This window comes from Lissotriton vulgaris, chromosome 2_1, assembly GCF_964263255.1.
Source record: "Lissotriton vulgaris chromosome 2_1, aLisVul1.2, whole genome shotgun sequence".
Classification (NCBI taxonomy): Eukaryota; Metazoa; Chordata; class Amphibia; order Caudata; family Salamandridae; genus Lissotriton; species Lissotriton vulgaris.
The window spans coordinates 985,475,164-985,498,525 of record NC_141687.1 but is presented as its reverse complement, the minus strand read 5'-3'; the positions used below and the strand labels follow the sequence as shown (position 1 = coordinate 985,498,525).

Here is a 23,362-nt window from a genome sequence, read left to right as displayed (position 1 = left end):
GCTCTCTCTCAGCTAGGCTCTGGTCGGGATCCTCCGCACTCCTCACCGCCTCGTCTGGGTGTTGATCGCAGCCTCAGTCACCTCCGTTGGCCTGAGGGAGATACAGGAAATCCTGCGGGTACGCGTAGTTGTCCGTCCGGCTGTGGCAGGGGACCGGGCCTGCAACGCACCTCCGGCGCGTAAGGTGGGGGAGGGGTCCCTATTCGGGCGCCAATTATGTGGTAAATATTAATTACCTATACTTAATTTATGCGGTAAAGTTCAATAAGAATAACTCAGTCAAAAAGAAGAGGTAGAATCCGTGGTATTTGAGGTTTTAAAAGGGGTTTTATTCCTTAAAAAGGAATTGGTTATATGGTTTGAACCATGGCAAATCGATTTCCGTTGCCACTAAGGCTCGGGAAAGGATAGACAATACTTTATTGACAAGTTATCATATATATAGTCAATGCATTACAGTAAAGACAGATGCAGGAGGCATAACAGCTGAGAGGAGAGATAAGAATACACATACGTAATGAAAGAGGCGTTACAATAGGCGTGCATGAGGGCATGTACTAGAAACGTCATTATGAGATGTCACAGGTGGGTGTATTCACAAGAGAATCCTGCAGTGTCAGCAGAAATATATGGCAGAGATGCGCGCGCAGCAGTATGACATGTAATTGACGTGGAACTGGAGGGTGAAGGGGACTTGACATTTAGCCTTACATGAGGAGACAGAAGTCTGGGGTGTCAGAACAACCTAATCCCAAATCGTATCTAATATCTTGTGTTTAAGGAACTGTATTATCTGGAAGGAAAAGGTCTCTCGGGCAAAAGGCTATTCTATACTGACTGCTAGTGCGTGCATATGCGTCTACGTGTCTGCATGAGATGCGAGGGGGCATGGGCCTACCATGGTAACAGGAGCTATGAATTACTTGCATGGAGACAGTGAGGCCGGGCCCTTTGCTCTGCAGCTGGAAGGATGTTTTCCTAAACTACCAGACAGGAATGTATTTTCGAGGAGCGGAGCAGATAACTTGAAGGCAAAATACCGTTTTGGCAGGCAACAGGCTGAGCCAGGCACCGTTAGCCGCGCAGGGAGTAAGACAAAGGTCATGGATACAGATGCTCATCCAAGCTGGAGCATTCAGAGGCAGAAAGCAGGAAAGGACTCGATGACAGAAATCAGGGCCTAACTCGCCTGAGCCAGGGAAAACGTGAAAAGTGCACCATGAAAAGACGTTGGCAAGGCACACTTAGGAACGGAATATCTGACCCATTCATGGTGGATCTGAAAGAGGACATGTTAACGTTGGACGCAAATGTATTTGCGTCTTTGTAGCTGGTACAGGAGGGAAGTTACATGCACTTTAAGCTCGTACATGGAGACGGTGGGGTACACGTTAGGGAACATTTCTGACCATAACATTTATATTTCCTCAACTTCCCAAAGACTTTCTGGTTTCTTCATGCACAAGTTTTTTAAATACTGGTTGTCCTTTAACGGGAGTAAGTTGCAGTAGATCTCCAAAAACTATGACATGCCTTCCTCCAAATATGACATCGTACTCTGTTTTAAGAATTTGCTGCATTCTTAAATGAACAAAAGCAAGCATTAAGTTTGAGACCATGCTTACCTCATCAATATTTAGAAGTTTAATTTTCTTTAGCACTCTTGAAATTTCATAGCAAGCTCCTCCAGGTAGCTTGTGATATTCCAATATGTTTTCATGCTCTACAGATAGCATAAGTAAACAATGCAATGTGATTCCTTTAATGTTGTGTGCTGCCAACCCAGTTGGAGCAGTTACAACACAAGACAAATGTGAATCGGTTATTTTCTGTAGATAACTGGTCAAAACTTTAATTAAGAAACTTTCCTGTTCCAGCATGACCACTGACATAAATTCGGATAGGTAGAAATGATGTGCATGTGCATTCTTTCTTTTCATGAAGAAATCCATGGTCAATCTGTTGTCTCACTTGGTGATATATTTCTTTCTGTTCAACATTTAGTTGTTCTTCCAAATTTCCTAAGTCCATAATATCTTCCTGAGCTTGATGCATTGTAATATTGCAGCACATCATAGAGATGTGTTCTCAATATGATGACTTCTATTTGGATAATATGTATCCAACATGTTTGTTTTGACAATATCTGTACTTTCCTGATCTTTTTCTGCTAAATATTCAATTTCTTGTACAGATTTAAGTACTCGATTTCGCGTTGCAGCAAGACCTAGACCAAATGATTCTTCTAGATTTTGGGTATAAACTTGCAGATGATTACCGATCTGAGCATTTAATACGCTCCAATTTCTCGATGGGATAACATCTTCAAACTGAAACTATATAATTTTTTACTAAGACTCTTCTCATGAGAAATTTCTTCCCACATTTCTTTCAATTCCGTCTTTTCTGATTTTGTAATGTAGGATGTCACATACCGGCAACAGCAGTGGAATTATCCTCAACATATTGAATATCCATATTAGCATTCCTCATTGAGAGAATAACTGGATTATAATCATTTATGTATTTTGATTCTTCACTTCTCAAATTGTATGTATATTTTGTAGATTTTCTAGTGATGATATGTCTCATAGCTGACATAAAACTGTTTACTCTTCCTTTGGATATTACAGGACATGGAAATCCAAAACAACATTTGGTATAAAACTTTTCCTTAGACTTGTACTTTCGTCAACAGTATTTTCCACATCGATGACTTTGGAATCGTAAGACTTGTTGTCTTAAGTTGCTTTCTTCTGTTCTTTTTGGTATAGCACTTGTGGCATATTCTTCAATAAAAGACAAAACAGTATCATCCGAACCAGTTCCGAATTTGGGTGCATCCTTGATCCATATCAGTATATGTATATGAGGAGCACCTCTAGCTTGATACTCCTTTCTCCAAAAGAAATCCACAACTTCTCCAAGAGGAGGATTCTTTTTATTGCAGATAAAAGACATCATAGCTTCAAATCTATGATTGAAATATCTGCATACATTAACAGGATCCAAACAGCACAATTCTTCAGGTGTCTTGTATTCAGTATTTTTTATATTCGAATTTGCCTCTCGAAGAAATTCAAGTAAATAATCCCAAGCGAATTAGGCACAGCTTAGGGTAAGGAACCACGTAGGAGTTCCTAAGTTCCTTCGCATACATTTAAGTTCTCCATGACGACGGTACCAATACTCATTAGTACCACGCTGACATGCCATCAAATTAATCAGCTGAGATTCTAAATGATCATCTCTCTGATGTACTTTATCCATAAATTCCTTTGCTGAAACATTTTGAAGATGTACTCCTGTTTTCAATATGTGGTTAACTGCATATGAAAGTCCAGACAAGTCAATCTCAAACGAAAGATGAAATATATATGGGATACATTATCAAAATCTTGTATCTTCTGCATACAATCTTGTTGTCCGATATTCAGATGCAGGAATCTGCACTGATTGTTCATCATATCGTCCACCTTTTCCTGTTGGAAATAATTGCGGAAAACAACGAGCTTCCAAACTTTTTTCCCCATACACTCATGGGACTTCCCTTTGCTTTTTTCATTTGGATTAATTCAATAGTATTCCCCATTACTTATTTTGAATGAAGTGGATGTACACTATAATGTTCATAGATTTCTTCACTTTTGGACATGTTCACTTTTTCACTTTGACCACTTGACATTTCAGTATCATCTCCTTAAAAGTATTTCTTCTTCTTCCACATACACTTTTTCGTAGTACTCATTGTTTTTTATGAGATATAGTGTTGCCTTTTTCACTTTCCTAACATCCACTAATTCTTGCCAGATTTTCTTACTCTTAGTAGGAACACCATTAACTAGAATAACTAGTGGTTCACTTTCTACATTCTCTACACAAATAGTTTCAATATTTTTCTTTAAATCTAGGGGTAAATATACAACTCTTCTTTTTAATCCTCTTTGTAAATCTGAAGGAGGCAATTTACCTGTTTTAGACTCCATACGAACAATAGCTTGAAATGGGTGTACACATTGAATCAGAATAGACTCTTACGTTTTTAAATCTATTAGTTCTGGAGGAATATATACCAACTCTAGATTATTATGGACAGCTCTAGGTGGCATTTTATTCTCATCTAATTTGTGATAACAATATTTACAAATACGCTGGTCAGAACCCAAATCAAAACAATTCTCTACCAACAATTAAGTTACAAATTCCTTCCACTTATCATTATTTTCTCTTTCACTGTTTAAATACAGATCGACAGTCCTAGTCTGATTTTTATAGTGAGTTCGCCAACAACAAATACAAGAATAATTTGGCCTTTCTCCTGAAATTCCTTAAACTTTGTAATTTGTTCTTCAAAATATTTTGTAGTAGTATGTTGCACATTATCTCCAACCTTTTCTTCTATTAATGTGTCAGTTTCTGCACTCTCTTGTTCAGGACCAAAATAACAAAACTCAATTTCATCACAAATCTTCTTGACATCTGATACTGACCAACGCAAAAGAGCACTGTTCAACTCATTTAACATTAGTGCTGGACTTTTTGCGTAATGCAATCTTCTAACTAACTTCCGCATTTAAGAATGATGTACTGCTAACATCCTAAAATGATGGAAAACACTTTGACATACTTTTCTAGAAAGACAAGCCAGAGAATGACCTTGCAAACCAGTATTATTTCTCACTCTGCAAGGGTCTAGTCCTTGCAACATCTTAATCTTTTGTTTAACACTTTTTTTACTATATTCTAGTAAGAAAGTGCGTAAAATATCAATAGATTGCTGTTGTATACTACAAATACTACTGCAATCCCAAGTGTACACTGGGGCTTTAGGACGTCTCCCTAGAACTTCATCAGCTACTACTTGTTCTGCATTTCTGGGAACCATCTTCTCTTTGTCAATTGGACAACTATTTCTAACCTCATAAGCTCGACCACTGGTATCAACTGAATGCAACAAATTATTGGTCTGAAAGTAACTCTCTTCGTTAAAAAAAGGCTCTGAACTTGAACTGTGTTTCCATTCACCCAAACAAAATCACCAAAATGAGTTCTGTTAATTACTCCTTTCCTCTTATTTGTGGCTTTCATAAAATAGATTGGTTTCTCCAGTGATCGAATTCTGTTTAAAACTAAAATGAATAATTTTGTTTTTAATTCAAAAGCCTTCTCTACAATAATTTCTATTTCCTTCTTTTTATAAAAACACTGCTCTTTTTTTGTATTTCTGCACATCTTTTATCAAATTAGAAACAACTCTATTGTAAAAATTTTTTGTAATTTCTGCATACTGACTTTTTCTCCTTTTACCATACCTTGTGTATTTTGAATGTGATTTTCTTTTATGTCCATTTCTTTTCTTATTAAACTTTTTTGTTGTTGAAGCATTCTTTGAACTTTCATCAATGTGCACATTGTTTGTAGGCTTAGAACGCTGTTTGATAAATTGTTTGGTCCTCTTACCGGAACACTTATTGTTTTTCCCCCACATGATGTTGGTCATCCAATACTTGTTGTGGAATTTTCTTCAGATAGTTGTCCTTTGTCTGTCATTCTCTCTTTCTTGATTTCTCAGGCATGATAAGTTTATTTTAATGATGATAAACAATATCTGTAAAAATTAAATATAAATACATGTATTTTAATATATTTATAACTTATACTTTTCTATTACTATACAAACACATTGTATATAAAAACCATTTAACCACTTTCTTTTGTAATCACTAATTGAACTTGTAATTGAAGGTGTAAAGATAAGCGTGTAGGTGGTTACATACAGGTCTGCACGTGTAATGGACAAGTGTTTGTACCAGTGTTTGTGTTAAGCCCTAGGACATTGGATGAGTACTTAGGTACTTAGTGAATGATTAGAATAATTTAATTTAATTTTTTAATTTAAAAAGAACTTATAGAGCGCACGTACACTGAGTCAGTTTCATGGCGCTGGGATACTGCAGAATACTGCAAGGATACTGCCTGGGTAAATTTATAAGTGGTTAGGTTTTGGCGCATTGAATGGATTAGTGCATGGTACTGAGTGGGTCACTAGAGGAGTGCAAAGGGAGTGGCAAGGTGTTTCCTGGAGTGTTTGGACACTGACTGGGGAATTGAAGGTGTGAAAGACAAATGTGTAGGTGGTTAGAGGACTGCATGCATAGTGGATAGTTGTTTGAAGCAGTCTATGTGGTAAGGCCTGAGTCATTGCATGAGTACTTGGGTACTGACTGAATGATTAGAATACTGCAAGGAAACTGCCTGGGTGAATTTATAAGTGGTTAGGTTTTGGCGCAGTGAATGGATTAGTGCAAAAACCACAGTTGATGGACAGAATGCAGAACAATGTCATACATTCACCCCGGTACAGAGATCTGGGCCTAAATCCATTGTTTTTTTTACACTCCACACCACCCCAGTTCAGACATGGCCATATGCAAATCAGCCTTGACCCTGTGCCTCATGGGAACAGTCCAGCCCGAACTGTCAAGCCATGTCTTTCCTGGACCGGAATCAAGCATCCTAGGACCGGTTTCGGGCTATCAGCTGTCTTCAGCCAGGATAGCTTAACACCAGTGGTGTGGAGAGCATGGGACTCACGTCTGAGTATACCCATCCCACTCGGGGTGACAAATGCAAAAACCACAGTTGATGGACAGAATGCAGAACAATGTCATACATTCACCCCAGTACAGAGATCTGGGCCTAAATCCTTCGTTTGTTTGCACTCTACACCACCCCAGTTCAGACATGGCCATATGCAAATCAGCCTTGACCCTGTGCCTCATGGGAACAGTCCAGCCCGAACTGCCAGGCCATGTCTTTCCTGGACCGGAATCAAGCATCCTAGGACCGGTTTCTGGCTATCAGCCGTCTTCAGCCAGGATAGCTTGACTCCAGTGGTGTGGAGAGCATGGGACTCACGTCTGAGTATACCCATCCCACTCGGGGTGACAAGTGCAAAAACCACAGTTGATGGACAGAATGCAGAACAATGTCATACATTCACCCCAGTACAGAGATCTGGGCCTAAATCCATCGTTTTTTTGCACTCCACACCACCCCAGTTCAGACATGGCCATATGCAAATCAGCCTTGACCCTGTGCCTCATGGGAACAGTCCAGCCCGAACTGCCAAGCCATGTTTTTCCTGGACCGGAATCAAGCATCCTAGGACCGGTTTCTGGCTATCAGCTGTCTTCAGCCAGGATAGCTTGACTCCAGTGGTGTGGAGAGCATGGGACTCACGTCTGAGTATACCCATCCCACTCGGGGTGACAAGTGCAAAAACCACAGTTTATGGACAGAATGCAGAACAATGTCATACATTTACCCCAGTACAGAGATCTGGGCCTAAATCCATCGTTTTTTGCACTCCACACCACCCCAGTTCAGACATGGCCATATGCAAATCAGCCTAGACCCTGTGCATCATGGGAACAGTCCAGCCCGAACTGCAAAGCCATGTCTTTCCTGGACCGGAATCAAGCATCCTAGGACCGGTTTCTGGCTATCAGCCGTCTTCAGCCAGGATAGCTTGACTCCAGTGGTGTGGAGAGCATGGGACTCACGTCTGAGTATACCCATCCCACTCGGGGTGACAAATGCAAAAACCACAGTTGATGGACAGAATGCAGAACAATGTCATACATTCACCCAGTACAGAGATCTGGGTCTAAATCCATAGTTTTTGATGCACTCCATACCACCCCAGTTCAGACATGGCCATATGCAAATCAGCCTTGACCCTGTGCCTCATGGGAACAGTCCAGCCCGAACTGCCAAGCCATGTCTTTCCTGGACCGGAATCAAGCATCCTAGGACCAGTTTCTGGCTATCAGCCGTCTTCAGCCAGGATAGCTTGACTCCAGTGGTGTGGAGAGCAGGGGACCCGCGTCTGAGTATACCCATCCCACTCGGGGTGACAAATGCAAAAAAAAAGTTGATGGACAGAATGCAGAACAATGTCATACATTCACCCCAGAACAGAGATCTGGGCCTAAATCCATCGTTTTTTTGCACTCCACACCACTCCAATTCAGACATGGCCATATGCAAATCAGCCTTGACCCTGTGCCTCATGGACAAGTGTTTGTACCAGTGTTTGTGTTAAGCCCTAGGACATTGCATGAGTACTTGGGTACTTAGTGAATAATTAGAATACTTCAAGGATACTGCCTGGGTGAATTTATAAGTGGTTAGGTTTTGGCGCAATGAATGGATTAGTAGATGGTGCTGAATGGGTTACTAGAGGAGTGCAAAGGGAGTGGCAGGGTGTTTCCTGGAGTCTATGGACACTGACTTGGGAATTGAAGGTGTGGAAAACAAATGTGTAGGTGGTTAGAGGACTGCATGCATATTGGATAGGTGTTTGAAGCAGTCTATGTGCTAAGGCCAGAGTCATTACATGAGTACCGACTGAATGATTAGAATACTGCAAAGAAACTACCTGGATGAATTTATAAGTGGTTGGGTTATGGCGCAGTGAATGGATTAGTACATGCTGCTGAATGGGTCACTAGAGGAGTGCAAAGGGAGTGACAGGATGTTTCCTGGGTCTATGGACACTGACTGGGGAATTGAAGGTGTGAAAGACAAATGTGTAGGTGGTTAGAGGACTGCATGCATAGTGGATAGGGGTTTGAAGCAGTCCATGTGTTAAGGCCTGGCTCACTGCATGAGTACTTGGGTACTGACTGAATGATTACAGTACTGCAAGGAGAGTGCCTGGGTTAATTTATAAGTGGTTGGGGTTTGGCAGAATGAATGGATTAGTACATGGCTCTGAATGGTTCACTAGAGGAGGACAAAGACAGTAGAATTTTAAGTAGTTATGTGTCAGGAAAGAGATGAAATAACCACATGCTTCTGTCACAATGGTTGCAGAAGTGGACACACACTCACAGTGTGATTCTAGACAAGCATAACTATTCCCTGGACTTTAGCAGGAGAAACACACTAGTCTGGACGGGGTAAGGTAACTACATGCATTCTACACATTTCACTGCTGCACTCTACTGTGAATGCCTTACTCATTCTGTGAATGCATAAGCAATCACTGGGTTCTAATACTACTGAAATTTCATATCAGGACAGCTTTTAAAGCACTTATGTGTCTGCAAAGACATGAAGTAACCACATGCTTCTGTCACAATGGTTGCAGAAGTGGACACAGACTCTTAGTGTGATTCTAGACAAGCAAGACTGTTATGTTATGTTATGTTATGTTATGTTATGTTATGTTATGTTATGTTATGTTAAAAGAATTTCTAGAGCGCACTTACACCAGGCGGTTTCATGGCGCTGCGGACGAAGGACTGCGAACATGGAGGGCAGTGAGATGTTTAGTCGTATGCTTGTGAGAAGAGGAAGGTTTTAAGAAGAGTTCTGAATTGGGAATAACAGAGCGCAGAGTATTGGGGAGGGAATTCCAGAAGCGAGGGGCTAAGAAGGAGAATCTAAGGCCACCGTGTTTTTTCCGTTTGAAAGTGGGAACTGTGGGAAGATGAAGATGGGAAGAGCGGAGTTCCCGACAGGGGATATAACGGTGGATTCTAGAGGAGATAAAGGCAGGGCCCTGACTAGCGAGGGCCTTGAAGGTGGTGCAGCCTAGCTTAAAAGCACAGCGTTTTGCCACCGGAAGCCAGTGGAGGCTCTTCAATAGAGGAGTGACATGATGGTGTTTAGGTTGGTGAAAAATGAGCCTGGCTGCCTGATTTTGGACAAGCTGTAGGCGATGCAGCTGGTAAACTGGGATGCCAGCATAAAGAATGTTCGCGTAATCGAGGCGGGAAGTGACTAGTGCCAGGATAACGAGAGTAAGGGCCTCCGTAGTCAGGAACCTACACATTTTTCGGATTCTGGGAAGATGGAAGAAGCAGGATGAGACAACAGCATTAATTTGGGGCTTCAAGGACAGGTCGCTACAGATGATGACTCCAAGACTCTTTACAGAGTAGACTGGTTGGGGGGGATGCCCAAGGAGGGAGGCCAGAAACCGGGGTTCCAAGGGTTTAAGGGCCCCCCAGTTAGAACAAGCTCGGTTTTATCGGGGTTGAGCTAAAGTTGGCTGGAGTACATCCATTCACTAATAGATATCATAGTGGATTGAAAGTTGTTAATGGATGTATTAGAGGAGTCCATGTTCAATATCAACTGGAGGTCATCTGCGTAGTTGAAGACTTTAACTGGGCTGTTCCGTAGTAATACCATCAGTGGTTGCATGTATAGGTTAAAAAGAAGGGGTGATAGAGCAGAGCCCTGAGGGACTCTGCAGGTCAACTTTGTATTCCCTGCCGTAAAATTATCCAGACGGACAGCCTGGGAACGACCATGGAGAAAGGAGGTAATCCACTTGAGGGCCAGGCCTCGGATGCCAGCATTGCCGACACGGTCGACCAAGAGTTAATGGTCGTCCGTGTCAAATGCTGCTGACAGATCTAGTAGTACCAAGGCCTGGGTGGTGTTGTTGTCAGCACCTCTCCTAAGTTCGTCCATGACTGCTACAAGGACAGATTCTGTGGAATGAGCAGGCCTAAAGCCTGCTTGCTGGGGTCCCAGAATTTGGAGCGCTCAATAAATGAGCTGAGGCAGTTGGTAACATGAGCCTGCATTACCTTACTAAGATAAGGGAGCAAAGAGATGGGGCAGAAGTTGCTCAACACCAGGGCGTCGGTGTTAAGTTTCTTTAGTATTGGAACAACTACGGCATGTTTAAAGGTGTCTGGAACCGTACCTGTCATAAGAGAATTATTAAGGAGTGAGAGGGGTGGATCGGGGCAGGTAAGAAAGGCCTCTTTCAGTATGTGAGGAGGGCAGCAGTCATTAGGAGAGCCTGAACCCACCTTATTCAGTAGGGCCAGGAATTCTTCCCGAGAGATCAAAAGAATTTGTTCAAATATGAGCGGATTTGTACAGGTTGGAGGGGGAGATGGAGGAGAGATAAGGGTGGGGATGTTGTCCTTAATGTGGGTAATCTTGTCAATAAAAAACAAATTCAAAGAATCACAAGGGGCTTGTGAAGGGGCAGATTTGGCAATTACCCTGTCGGGCTGAACCAACTCGTTGACAATGGAGAAAATGTCCTTAGCTTTGGCGGAAGAGTTCAGAATTTTCTGACAGAAGTAGGCAGATTTGGCCTGGAGAATAGCCTCTTTGTAGTTTTTCAACAGGACCATATAGGCGGTTTTATCTTCGGGGGCATAAGCTCGCCGCCAGCGGCGCTCGGCCTGTCTAAGTGCCAGTTTTTTCTTTTTTAAGTCGTCGGAGAACCAGCTTTGGGCGTCGTGAGGGCGCTTAAGTGAGATTCTCTTCAGGGGGGCTATTTTATCACTAGCTATTTCTAGCTAACGGTCAAGGTTAGAAGCCTGAAGGGAGGGGGAATAGGGGGTATTTCATTAGGGGAGGAGACTGATAGGAGCGTGTGAAAATCATCCATGTTGGCTCGTTTCCAATTTCTGGCCCAGAAATTACCGGTCAGGGAGAGCATAGTGGAAGGAGTGTAGGCCATGGTAAAGGAAATGAAATAATGGTCGGACCAAGTGCATGGAGAGACCAGTGGGGGGGTATATCTAAGTTAGAGGTCCAAACCTGTTCCCTGGACTTTAGCAGGAGAAACTCACTAGTATGGAAGGGGTAAGGTGATTGCATACATTCTACACCTTTCACTACTGCACTTTACTGTGAATGGCTGACTCATTCTGTGAATGCATAAATAATCAATGGGTTCAAATACTACTGAAATTTGACAACAGAACAGCTTTTTAAACACGTATGTGTGTGTAAAGACATGAATTAACCACATGCTTCTGTCACAATGGTTGCAGAAGTAGACACAGACTCACAGTGTGATGCTTGTCTCATTCTACAAATGCATAAGCAATCACTGGGTTCTAATACTACTAAAATGTCACTACAGAAAAGCTTTTTAAGCACTTATGTATCTGCAAAGACATGAACCAACCACATGCTTCTGCCACAATGGTTGCACAAATACACGCAGATTCACAGTGTGATTCTAGACAAGAAAGACTATTCTCTGGACTTTTGCAGGAGAAACTCACTACTCTGGAAGGGGTAAGGTGACTGCATACATTCTATACATTTCACTACTGCACTGCTAGTGTGAATGCCTGACTCATTCTGCGAATGCATAAACAATCACTGGGTTCTAATACTACTAAAATGTCACAACAGAACAGCTTTTTAAGCACTTACGTGTCTGCAAAGACATGAAGTAACCCCATGCTTCTGTCACAATGGTTGCAGAAGTGTGATTCTAGACAAGCAAAACTGTTCCCTGGACTTTAACAGGAGAAAATCACTAGACTGTAAGGGGTAAGGTGACTGCATGCATTCTACACATTTCACTACTGGACTCTAGTGTGAATGCCTGACACATTCTGCGAATGTATAAGCAATCACTAGGTTCTAATAGTACTGAAATTTGACAGCAAGATAGCTTTTTAGGCACATATGTCTCAGCAAAAACATGGAGTAAACACATGCTTCTGTCACAATGGTTGCACAAGTACACACAGACTCACAGTGTGATTCTAGACAACTAAGACTATTCCCTGGACTGTAGCAGGAGAAACACAGTAATCTAATTAAAAACAAAGGCACCACATACAACAACTCACAAATTAATAACTCACCTTTCAAATCGATTAGTAGATTAAGAAGTATCTGAATCACACACCAGATTTTCTTATACAGAATGTCCGTAGTGCACTGCTCTTAGCAAAACCAAAAAACGGTAAACTTCCCTCTCATTCTGCACACATATACATGTAAATATCAAATCACATTGCTTCCCACATTAATTCAAAAGCTAACGCACATTTCTATTGGTTACACATTTCAACCCTTTCCAATTGACATAACTTTCAACCCTACCCCCACTCTGCGCAATGTCTGTTACCACAGTTCATGGAACACTCAACTGAACACACAGGTCAAAAGTTCAGCACACAATGTTGCTTCCAAACCGCAAGTGTTCTTGACCTTTCAAAATATCAGCTTATCCGATTTAACGTTTCTTTCAAACAGTTTTTATTAGCCAATAAGAAACATGCTTTTAAAACACAGAAACATGCACCCTACTTTTCAATCTATAATGTTCTCAAACAGCCAATCATGTCTCTTCTTTCTTCAAAACTGCATCTTATCCACCATTTTAGAAAACCCTTACTTTTCAAACTGCCCATTTCACATACAGATACCTTCTGAGTGCATCCAGACCTCCCTTCAAGATGCTTAGAGTGTGGATTATGGGACACAGCTATATTCTCTGGAGCCAAAGGTATGCAGAGAACAGAGGTATTGACAACGACCTAGCTTTGCCAAATGTAGACATTAAATGATTGGACAGAGAGGTTTAAAGTGGCACCAAATTGATGCCATTGGTTAAATTCTTTTTGCATCTCCAACACCCTGACTGCATAATTGTGCACTGTGGTGGCAATGACCCAGGCACTTTGACTGGGGTAGGTCTGGAAATGCTTATGAAGGACACCTTTGGAGAATTGATGGCACTTTTACCCCAAACTGCCTTTGTCTATTCTAACATATGCCAAAGACAGAAATGGAACTGGTCCAATCAATTTTGTCCACAGATTGAGGAAGCTAGGAAACATGTCAATAAAGCTGTTTCTGCTTATCTCCGAGATTATAGGATGTGGTCCATTTACCACAACAATCTGCGTTTTAATATGGATGGCATCTATAGGAGAGATGGTGTACGTTTTACAGATGAGGGTAACGGAGTCTTCCTCATCAACTTTAAACTCTGCATAGGTACTTACTTATATGTACCAAAATCTCTCAATAAACACAAGGGCTCTTTTTATAGCCACCTAAGATCTAAACACATAAGCTTGATGTATATTTAAAGAATATTAAAATTTTTTTGCTTGGACTCGAGCACCCAGCGCGTTTTGGAGTCGCGCACCTAACGCGTTAACACCAGGCGGCCGCACTGGGAGTCGCGCACCCAGTGCGTTCACACTAGGGGGCTGCGCTGAGCTCCGCGCTGGGTGTGCGACTCCTAATTTTACTGTAAATTTTCTTTTAGCACCTACCACTAATTTCTATTCTCCCTGGGGACCCCATCCCCTGGGGCCTATACACAATTTTGGGGACCATGGGGGGAGCCCCAATGCCCCCATGGTCCCGCCGGCTCCCCGCGTCCTTCGGGAGCCGGCATTGCTTTTCCACATGCAGCTCCCCGTGTGGAAAAGCAGTCTGGTTTGCATTTTGAAAGACAGAGCAGGTTTCCCTCTCTCTCTTTCAAAATCCAAACCACAGTTTGCTTTGACAGGGCTGGAGCCACGAGGCTCCCACCCTGCCATAGCAAACAGCAGTGTCCTGGGGGTGGGCACCCCGGGACACTGCAGGAGCCTCCCCTGGGGGGTGGTGGTCCCCAGGTCCCTCGAGGGCTCCAAGAGGGGGGCCACGCGGCCTACCTCCCACAATATACAAAGTCCCGGGGGGTGGTCCCGTGACTTGGGGAGACCTTTGAGCACCCCCTCCCATTTACTACTGAAGCCCCGGGGTGTGGCGGTCCCCAGGGGTTTGAGTCCCCCCACCCATGTATTTTGTAGCCCGGGGGTGGCGGTCCCCAGGGCTAGGGGGGCCTGTTAGCCCCCGCACATATTTCATAAAAGCCCCCGGGGGTGGTGGTCCCTCTGGGCCCCCCATTACATTCAATATTTTGCCCAGGGGATTTGGACCCCTCGGGGGCTAATTATTAATGAAGCGTACTTCGTTTTTTTTTCACAGCAGGATCCGCACACCCTGCACGTATTTTGCCCTGGGGGTTCTTGTGGGACCCCCTAATCAGGCCTAGGGCGTCAGGGAGTTTCTACCCTGCACCCTTTTTACGTTTTGCGCACTTGTTGCACTGATTTCTTGTGCCTCGGTTCTACCGAGGCACAAAATGACTGCCAACACTTCCTGGTTTGGAGTGTTGACAGCCAATTAACATTCAGCTCGTGATCGGGAGGGTGCGCGCAGAGTGCGCACAGGGTGCGCGGATCTACAGCGGCCATTGATATATATGTGTATTTACTTTTGATTTTCTCAGCAACTACTGAACAGATTTACACCATTTAACAAAAGGCACGAGTCTGAACCAAGGGCTACCTCTTTGTTAAATTTTGAGTAATTCCGTTCAGCAGTTCGGGCTGTAGCCGCGGCCAAAATTCCCTATGGAAAATTGCATGGGGACAACACGTTTTGAGACCCCCCTTTGTTTCTTGGCCCCCGCTTGCTTATTCGCCCCGAAACATTCAAGATAGGAGCGGACTGGAGCGCCACACAAGTTTTGAAAATTTCGTGAAGATTCATCAACCGGTGCCAAAGTTATTGGAAATAGAATGTTGCGGATTTCCTATGGAAAATAGGTCCTAACTATAACTACCTACTGGCGACCGCCAGTAGGTGATATATATTAGATATAGATATATATAGGGGTTGTGCCACTCATATTGAGCAGCCCAACCTAGTGCTCAATCTTGACTCCTCTACACCAATCCTTAAGCCTGGTGGAGTGAACTCTGTAATCGTGAAAAATAACAAAAAATTAAATAAGTTAACAACTAATATTAAGTAATATTACAATTATAGTTAATAAAATCCATAATAAATTAAATGAATAGATACATGAATAAACAATAATATTAAAAGTAGCTGAACTGGTTCCTTCATTACAGCAGACTGAAATACAATGTGCACTGCTCCTGTTCCAGGAGTGGATTGCACTTGCCATTCCCCTTGCTCCTCCTGCCTGCGCATCCCCTCCTAAGCCCAGGGAAAGTGCCAAACTTTTCAATTAAGACTGAATATATATTTGTTTAAGTAGATGTTTTTAAAAAAAAACAACTGAATACTATCACAAAATTACAAATATTTACAAATGGGCATGTGGAAATACCCATTGGAACCCCTTTAAAATAGGTGTCACAAGCTAATCAAGATGCAAATCACATATCCTAAAAAAGGCCAGAGTGGCAACTTACCGCTTACATTTTGACTAAACCCCTTAGTTTTGTGGCGACATGAACCATACATACATCAGTAGAGCTAAAACCTAAACAAGCAATACCGACTAGGTATACCTATTGACAAAATACGAATATATGCAATACTAAAAATGTGGACCTACAGAATTTTTCACCATGTTCACAATGATAATAGCAGTCCTACAGACTTGAAATCAATGTTATGTTGAATATCATTAGCCTTCTGGCTTTTCACAACAGTTTAAGAATTTTCCATCAACATTACACAAGTCAAACTATTGACTTTGACTTTACTTATCATCATTGAAAATTCACTGAATAACTAGTTTATATTTTTACACTACTCAGACCTCTTAATAAACAAGGTCCATAAGGCCTGAAAAATTTACAAACGTTACGCCCAAGAAATCATTTGACAAAAGCAGAGCTTCAGTTGAGAGCCCATCAACTCTCCCTCCTACAATACTTAGCATTCCCATGTGCATGACTGCCTGTAGAGGGAGCTTATGGGGGCAAATTGCTGCTCAAGGTGACCCCATCAAAAAAAACGTTTAGTAGGGTGCTAATGCTCCTGTACCTTCTGGAAACATCTAAAAAAAGAATAAGCAAGTATTTAAGGCCCCAGGGCATTATGGGTCATGCCTCTTGCACACGGCTCTCTTTCAGTAATTTGATGTAGCCTTCATTGCCTTGGAATCTTTAAAGTGCAGTGTTTTATAATTTGTGTTTTTTTTCCAGAGAGGGTTTCCTTGACCCCTGCCCACACCTCCAGGTTCCCCGCCATCTGGCACTTGCTCTCCAGTGCCCAGTATGGAATCAGTAAAGTCCCGCTCTACCTTCTTGCCTCCCTCTGCACTTGGGGCAAGAATAATACTCCTAGTGCTTGAGAAGGGGAGTATGACTGTACCTGCTAATCCTGCACTCTGCCTGCCTCCTCACGCTTCCTCTCCAAGGGTGCAGGTAGGAGGTCTATGAAGCCTCTGGTTCTCAGGGGAGACCCCAACCACAGTACTGCACTGCGGATGGCAGGATTTCTAATGGGGCAAGAGAGATGTGCTCTTCATTCCCCGTGGCGATGCTTAATGGCCCCCACTTCTAAGCAGGGTCAAAATTGTAATAATGTACGCAAACACTAAGGTCTACTTTGGGATACCGTGCTAAAGAGGCTCCTGTGGGAATGGGGACATTTGGTTTTTCCACGTTGCTGTGTGTGCCCCAAGCTCCAGGGCACCAACTGCACAAATGTTGTGCATAATAGGCTAACTCATTTTGCGATACCTTGGGCCCAGTTGCCTAATAGTGAAGAGGCCTGTTACACTGTTCTTCTAGTAGTGTCCTTGAGACTCCCCTAACCTCCAAGAGTCATTGATGAGAAATGTCTTCTGCCTTCCACAGCCTCTAGAGCTGCAGCTTTCTCTCTGTTAGCAGGAGATTGTTGTAGGGATTTGGATTTTGGGGGCAAACCGCTCCAAGGTGCTTCAAGACAGATCGCTCTCTTTGCCATCCAGGCCTTCTGCCACTTCTAGATTACCTGTGTGTCTAGCAAGAGACTGCAGTGCCTACTCCTAAGGTACCCAAAACTGGAGCAGTCCATAGAAGTGTAGAAGTTCTCCCCGTTCAGGGTCTCTAGCAAGTCCACCCTCTACTGGCCCAGAGAGTGGTCAGAGAGTTGGTGCAATCATCCCTGGAGAGGATCAAAAAAGGTTCAGACTACAAGTCAAGGCTCCTCAGACATCTGAGATGGGTACCACAGCTCATGCTAGTTCATCCTATGCTCTTGAAGGCTCCTCAGCTTTCTGAGACTTTGCAGGGAATTTGAAAACTGAGGCAAAATTTCTTATGATCCTGCCATATCACCCCTTTCAGTCCCTTACAGGTAGCAGTGAAATGCCTGTCCAACCCCGCACTGCTCTCCGTAAAGGTTTCAAAAAGGTAACTTGCAACTTCAAAGTTGTGGCACATTTCCCTTTCTTTGTCAAGTTCAGCCCATGCTGGCATGCTTTCTTCAGCCAAGGCTTCAAAAAATTCTCCTCTGATGACTGAATACAGAGGTCCTTTTCTCTAATGTGGGAATATCCTCTAATACAGGCTTCTGCAACAAGTAGCTATCCAGCTTCTTTTAAGTAGCTCCCCAGTGTGCATCCCAGCCTACTAAATTAGAAGCTTTTGCTTGGTTGAATTATTGCCTGTATCCCAACATCGAAAAGATGATATTTGATTGTTCAATCATGTGTCACTGGTGAGACTTATTACTAATATTATTACATTGGTGCCTGGGGCATTGCAGTTATGGATGCATTAACTATAGAGAGGCATTCCAAATTCATAAAGCATTTCTCAATAACTGCTTGCAACCTTGCCTGATAGAATGAGGTGATCACTGCTAACATATGGTAGCCACTGAAGTAATATTTTCTGATGTGGAACTGTTACCATTGTAATAATAATAGTAGCTCAGGATGATTTCATTTACTGTAAGTAGCTCTTCTTGCAGGAAGGGTTGTAGGGAGGTGCTGATAACCGCTGTGGAGAATTCTGCTCAATCCCCTTTCTCTATCAAGAGAAGCCTAATTTCCCTGGAATGGGCCTATTACTTACAGGGGTTCATTGATCTGTCAGCTTTGGCAGCAGCACAAGTACCTCTCCGAGCACACTGTTCAGGGAGTGAACCAGTGTAACGCTGGGTACGAGATATATGCCACATTATTTAATTTGTGAAAGGCTCCTGATCTATCAAAAATAACCTGTGTTTGGATTACATCCCCAATAATATATGTACAATGCAGCAACTCACACCCTTATATCACATATTTTTCAATCCAATCTAGATTTATAGTGAAACAAAATGCACACATGTAGTGCAAATTTAAAAAGCCTTACACGTTATAGTATACCCAAAAAGGGATAGTGCAATCCTTTATGGTCTCCAATTAAATAATACTAATTTAGTTTGGGTCCCAGTCTTACCTGTTCTGAGATGCAAAGCTGGGTCAGACAATAATCTTCCTCGCCCAGCCTACACGTAAGCACATAGGTATGCACAGTTGTTTACATATATCCAACTAGGAGCACTTTTCCACAGCTGGACAGTATCTGACATTATTTTAAAAGGTAGGCACTAGAGTTACCTCTCAAAACTGTTTTATTACACAAACTCCACCGGAGGGTACCAACCCATAGCAGATGTCCCAAAACTAGACGTTCAAAAAGAAAAAAAATATGGTTCTCAAAATTAGGAGCCCCAGTTCTATCAACATAATATTAAAATTGTTCCTTTTAGCATTTTCATAATTTAGATTACTCTCTCCTTGTATAAAGTTGACTTTTTAGCATTGTAATATTATATTCAACATTTTGAACCATTTTTCACGGTCTTACCTTGGACCAGTGTGTAAAACGGCCTTGCAAGCCCAAGGCCTTGAAGTTGTTCTCAAGGACAGACTATAGATCCTGAACCATTTTTACAATCCGAGAAGCAGCACGGGGTAGTCTAACTACATCCCAAATACTATTCATAAATTCACTTCTAAGCAAGAAAACATCAGACTGCCATAATCAACTGATCAAGCCTGGATTGATGACTTATATCTGGCAATGAAATCCTTTGGTTGATTACAGATGATTTACAATCATATTGAAGTTCCTACTTTGTCTCCCTGTTACATATGAAATGTGGTTCATCACCTTTGAGTCATCTCTAGCACTAACCATATCACCCACCTACTCATGATGTGAGTTAGAGGATGAGACTTCAAGCAGTTTGACTACATGAATTACAGGGGTAGCAATGTAGAACATGGCCTTCAAACTTGCGTGACATTACCCTGCATCAATGTTTTACACTGTACCATGCACTCGTAAACAGTACACTTGGTTGTACGTCAACTGCATTTTTCAATTAGCACCATAATTCTCAAAGTAACAGGCTAATAATGAACTAATGGAACGCAAACATAGTATTCATGCAGTGTGCAGGTAGACTTGATAAGTCTTACCCCATTTTGACCATATCCAAATTAAGGCCCATGTGGAATATCTGTATATTGTTTTGTTGTTATTCTTATGTAGTGTATGTCATTTGGAGTGTCTCTTGATTACAAGTGATATTCCTAATTTTGCTGAGTTGCAATACGCTGTAGTTAATCACTTCAACTTTGCGTTGTAGCACCCTGATGAGAAAAGATTGGATGGGCTGTCGAAGCAGCTGGACTGGGACATACGTAGCATCCAACGCTGGTTTCGACAAAGACGGAATCAAGAGAAGCCCAGCAAGATCACACGCTTCTGTGAAAGCATGTAAGTAGAGGATAATTGATTTTAGTTCATTGGACAATTTTGGGACCCTCACGTCAGAACTAAGAGTCCGCAAATTTTGTGTTGCACGAATTTCTGAAAATTTGGTGGTTGCACAATTTTGTTCAGTTGTTTCTGTTGGGGGCCGAGTAGAACACAAACTGTTTTGCAGGAGGTGGTTTGAACAGAATATGTCTCATAGGAGACATTTTCTCCTGAAGCCAACCCCCTTGGCTGCATCGTGTAAGACTACAATTTGGAGGTATGCCCTAGTTTTTGCACGTGAGATACCACAAAGTTAGTTATGCAAAATATCACGTAATTATCACCAAATTGTTCAGGAAAAACCACCAAACAAGTATTTATAATGACTCTCTAAGTATTTGTGAAGCATGGATCAAGCTACTAACTGGAAAAAATAATGAATTAAGTTTATGTAATATATATACGGATAGTTCACAGAGTGGAAAAACACAATAATTAGTAACTATTTGTTCACATTGTCTTTGAAGTTATTTTAGTCCATTGGCCATTCTCAAGGCGTAATGGAGGAGTTGCTTGGGATTCCAATACAATGCATATCAGATCCTGCAGAACCATCGAGAATGCCTGTACACCGGCCAACCCTCAGCACACGCCTACTCTCTCCTACTCAGCGCGGGGATACCTGCATGGGTGACAAGTGGTGCTCTACAAATCCACCTTACCAGACCGCAACCATATTTTTGTTATCATTTACAAACCATGTGCAGTATGCCCTGTATGCCTCTATGCATGTTACTCGAATATGATTGGTAAAGCATGTGTAATGCCAAAAATATGGCAACATGTACCATTATTTTCTGTGGTATTTGTGTGTATGCTTCTGTGTGTAAGAGAGAGAGAGAGAGAGGGAGAGAGAGAGAGAGAGACAGAAATGAGAAACCAGAAGATGAGATAAATACTACAAAAATATTTTAGTAGTATAAAGTAATTGTTTCCAAGAAAACCCACAATTTTTGTAAAACTCTTAACAGGCGTACTACATGCTCTGACGCAATTAGCATGAGCAAAGCGGGTACAGGTCAGCAATATACATACATTTGCTACACATTACCATGTGCACTTAGAACTGCTTGGCATTGAATGTTTGTGAATTACCATACTACACTTACATAGATTAAGCATGTTATAATGTTCGTGAAATACTTAACAGCGGCATACAGTGAAAAGATATAAACACCAGACATCTCCCCAAAGGTTTGCAGCACTATCAGTCTAAAAGTTGTGCAAAAAGAGACACAGCTGAGTTGATTCATGAAAAAGTTTTACATTTCCTGATACATTTGTAGGGTCATTCCAAATTGGCCGGATTTAATTGTTAGTATTTTTGCCCCAGGATCAGGTATTATAATTATATCATACAAGGTGGTATTTCCCTGGACTAATACATGGGCGTGAATTCACCCAAATCTCAGGGGTAGCGGAAGTGACATCACATACCATTTGGCCTTTCTTTGATTCACACACATGCTTACACATACATTCACACACTCTCAGATAAACACATTCACCTGCAAGTACGCATACAACATACAATAAAAGCATTTTTTACTTAACTTAGTTACCAGATAGGGTCATACTTCAGGTAATTGTACTTCATTTTTTATTATACTAATAGTGAATAATATTATTCCCTATTTGTGAAATAAGTACATTGACAGAAAACCAGGAAAATGGAGCTCGTACTGACGTCTATTAGGACAAGCTACCCATGTGTTCCAGGCAATGCTTTTGCAACCTCTGAGTCTAGTGGTCGCAAAGGTAGTGCCAGGGGTCTCAAGGGGCAAGCCAGGGGAAGCAGCTGAACCCCTGGTGTCCCCTAAATTCCATACATGCAGTAATAGTACTACAACATCTGAGTTTATGAGGTTAGATGATAGTGGGAACATTGCAGTATTATAGTTTGCACACATGATGAACCCATGTTTTCTATCTTTGTGAATGACTATAATAGTCTCCACTCTGATCTTACAATATCTTTTTGGAACATTGCAAAATCGCAATTGCCGGATACATTAAAATATATAAAACATCATATTCCTTCAGGAAACATGGTCGAAGGCAAGTATTCCCATAGAAGGCTATCTGGAATTCATGTCTCCAGCCACAAAGTTTCACAAGTATGGCAGACTACGGGCGGGCTTACAATTTATGTAGCCTGTAAATTAAATCTAAAAGTCAACCTGCTCGAATTCAAAGAGACGGTTATCGGCATTAGAGTGAGAAGCCCTGACTCCACCAAGCAAGTGCTCCTGATCAAATGATACATCTCTCCAAAGGTCTGAGAGAAAAAGGCAAAACTGGAACACCTTACCCAGATTGTGTGTAATCTAATCTGGGTGTAAGGGTAAACAGCCCGATGAAATGGAAAGACCATTTGGCAAAAATGTTATTAAACCACAAAAGAGTCTCGGGGGTGGTCTTAAGGGAACAGCGGGAATCGATTAGTAAACCTGCGGCACCGACTCTTGCAATCTATGATGGTCAAGTATTGCCGGCAGCATTATATGGTTCTGAGCTGTGGGGGTTTGAGAATATAACAGAGCTAGCCTCGTCTGAAAATAAGTTCATGAGAGATCTGGTGGCCCTCCCAGTCTCCACCCCATTAATTCCATTACGGTTAGACCTAGGCAGGCGCCCCATAAAAGATATAGTGCGTCTGCGTCCACTTCTCTTTTGGGTGCGTCTGAGAAGGACACAGGAGCTCCATAACTATACTGCAGTTCTAGACAAACTTATTCTCCTCAACACAGGCAATAAGATTAAGTGGTTGTGTAACCTTAGACAGCTGGTTGTGCAACTGGGCCTAAGTGAAGCATGGTTGAGCCAAACACCGCCGCCCAAGGTAGTGATCAAGAAGATCTATTGGGAGTGGGTACAGGAGATGGCCATACGCAGAAGTGAAGGGGGCCCTCTCTCCCAGCATTTTCTGGAGATCAAATGGACAAGAAAACTCGAACCCTTCCTTGATTACATAGAGAAACCACTGGACAGATCACTTTACCTAAAAC

General features: G+C 42.2%; 1 protein-coding gene across 1 annotated transcript in view; it reads left to right on the top strand.

The window, feature by feature from the left end:
- CERS6 (ceramide synthase 6) overlaps positions 1-23,362 on the top strand; it is an 814,747-nt gene that overhangs the window by 284,732 nt on the left and 506,653 nt on the right. Inside the window, exon 3 of the mRNA XM_086956583.1 lies at positions 20,182-20,312. Coding sequence (XP_086812709.1) covers positions 20,182-20,312 — 131 coding nt within the window. The remainder of the gene's footprint in view (positions 1-20,181; positions 20,313-23,362) is intronic.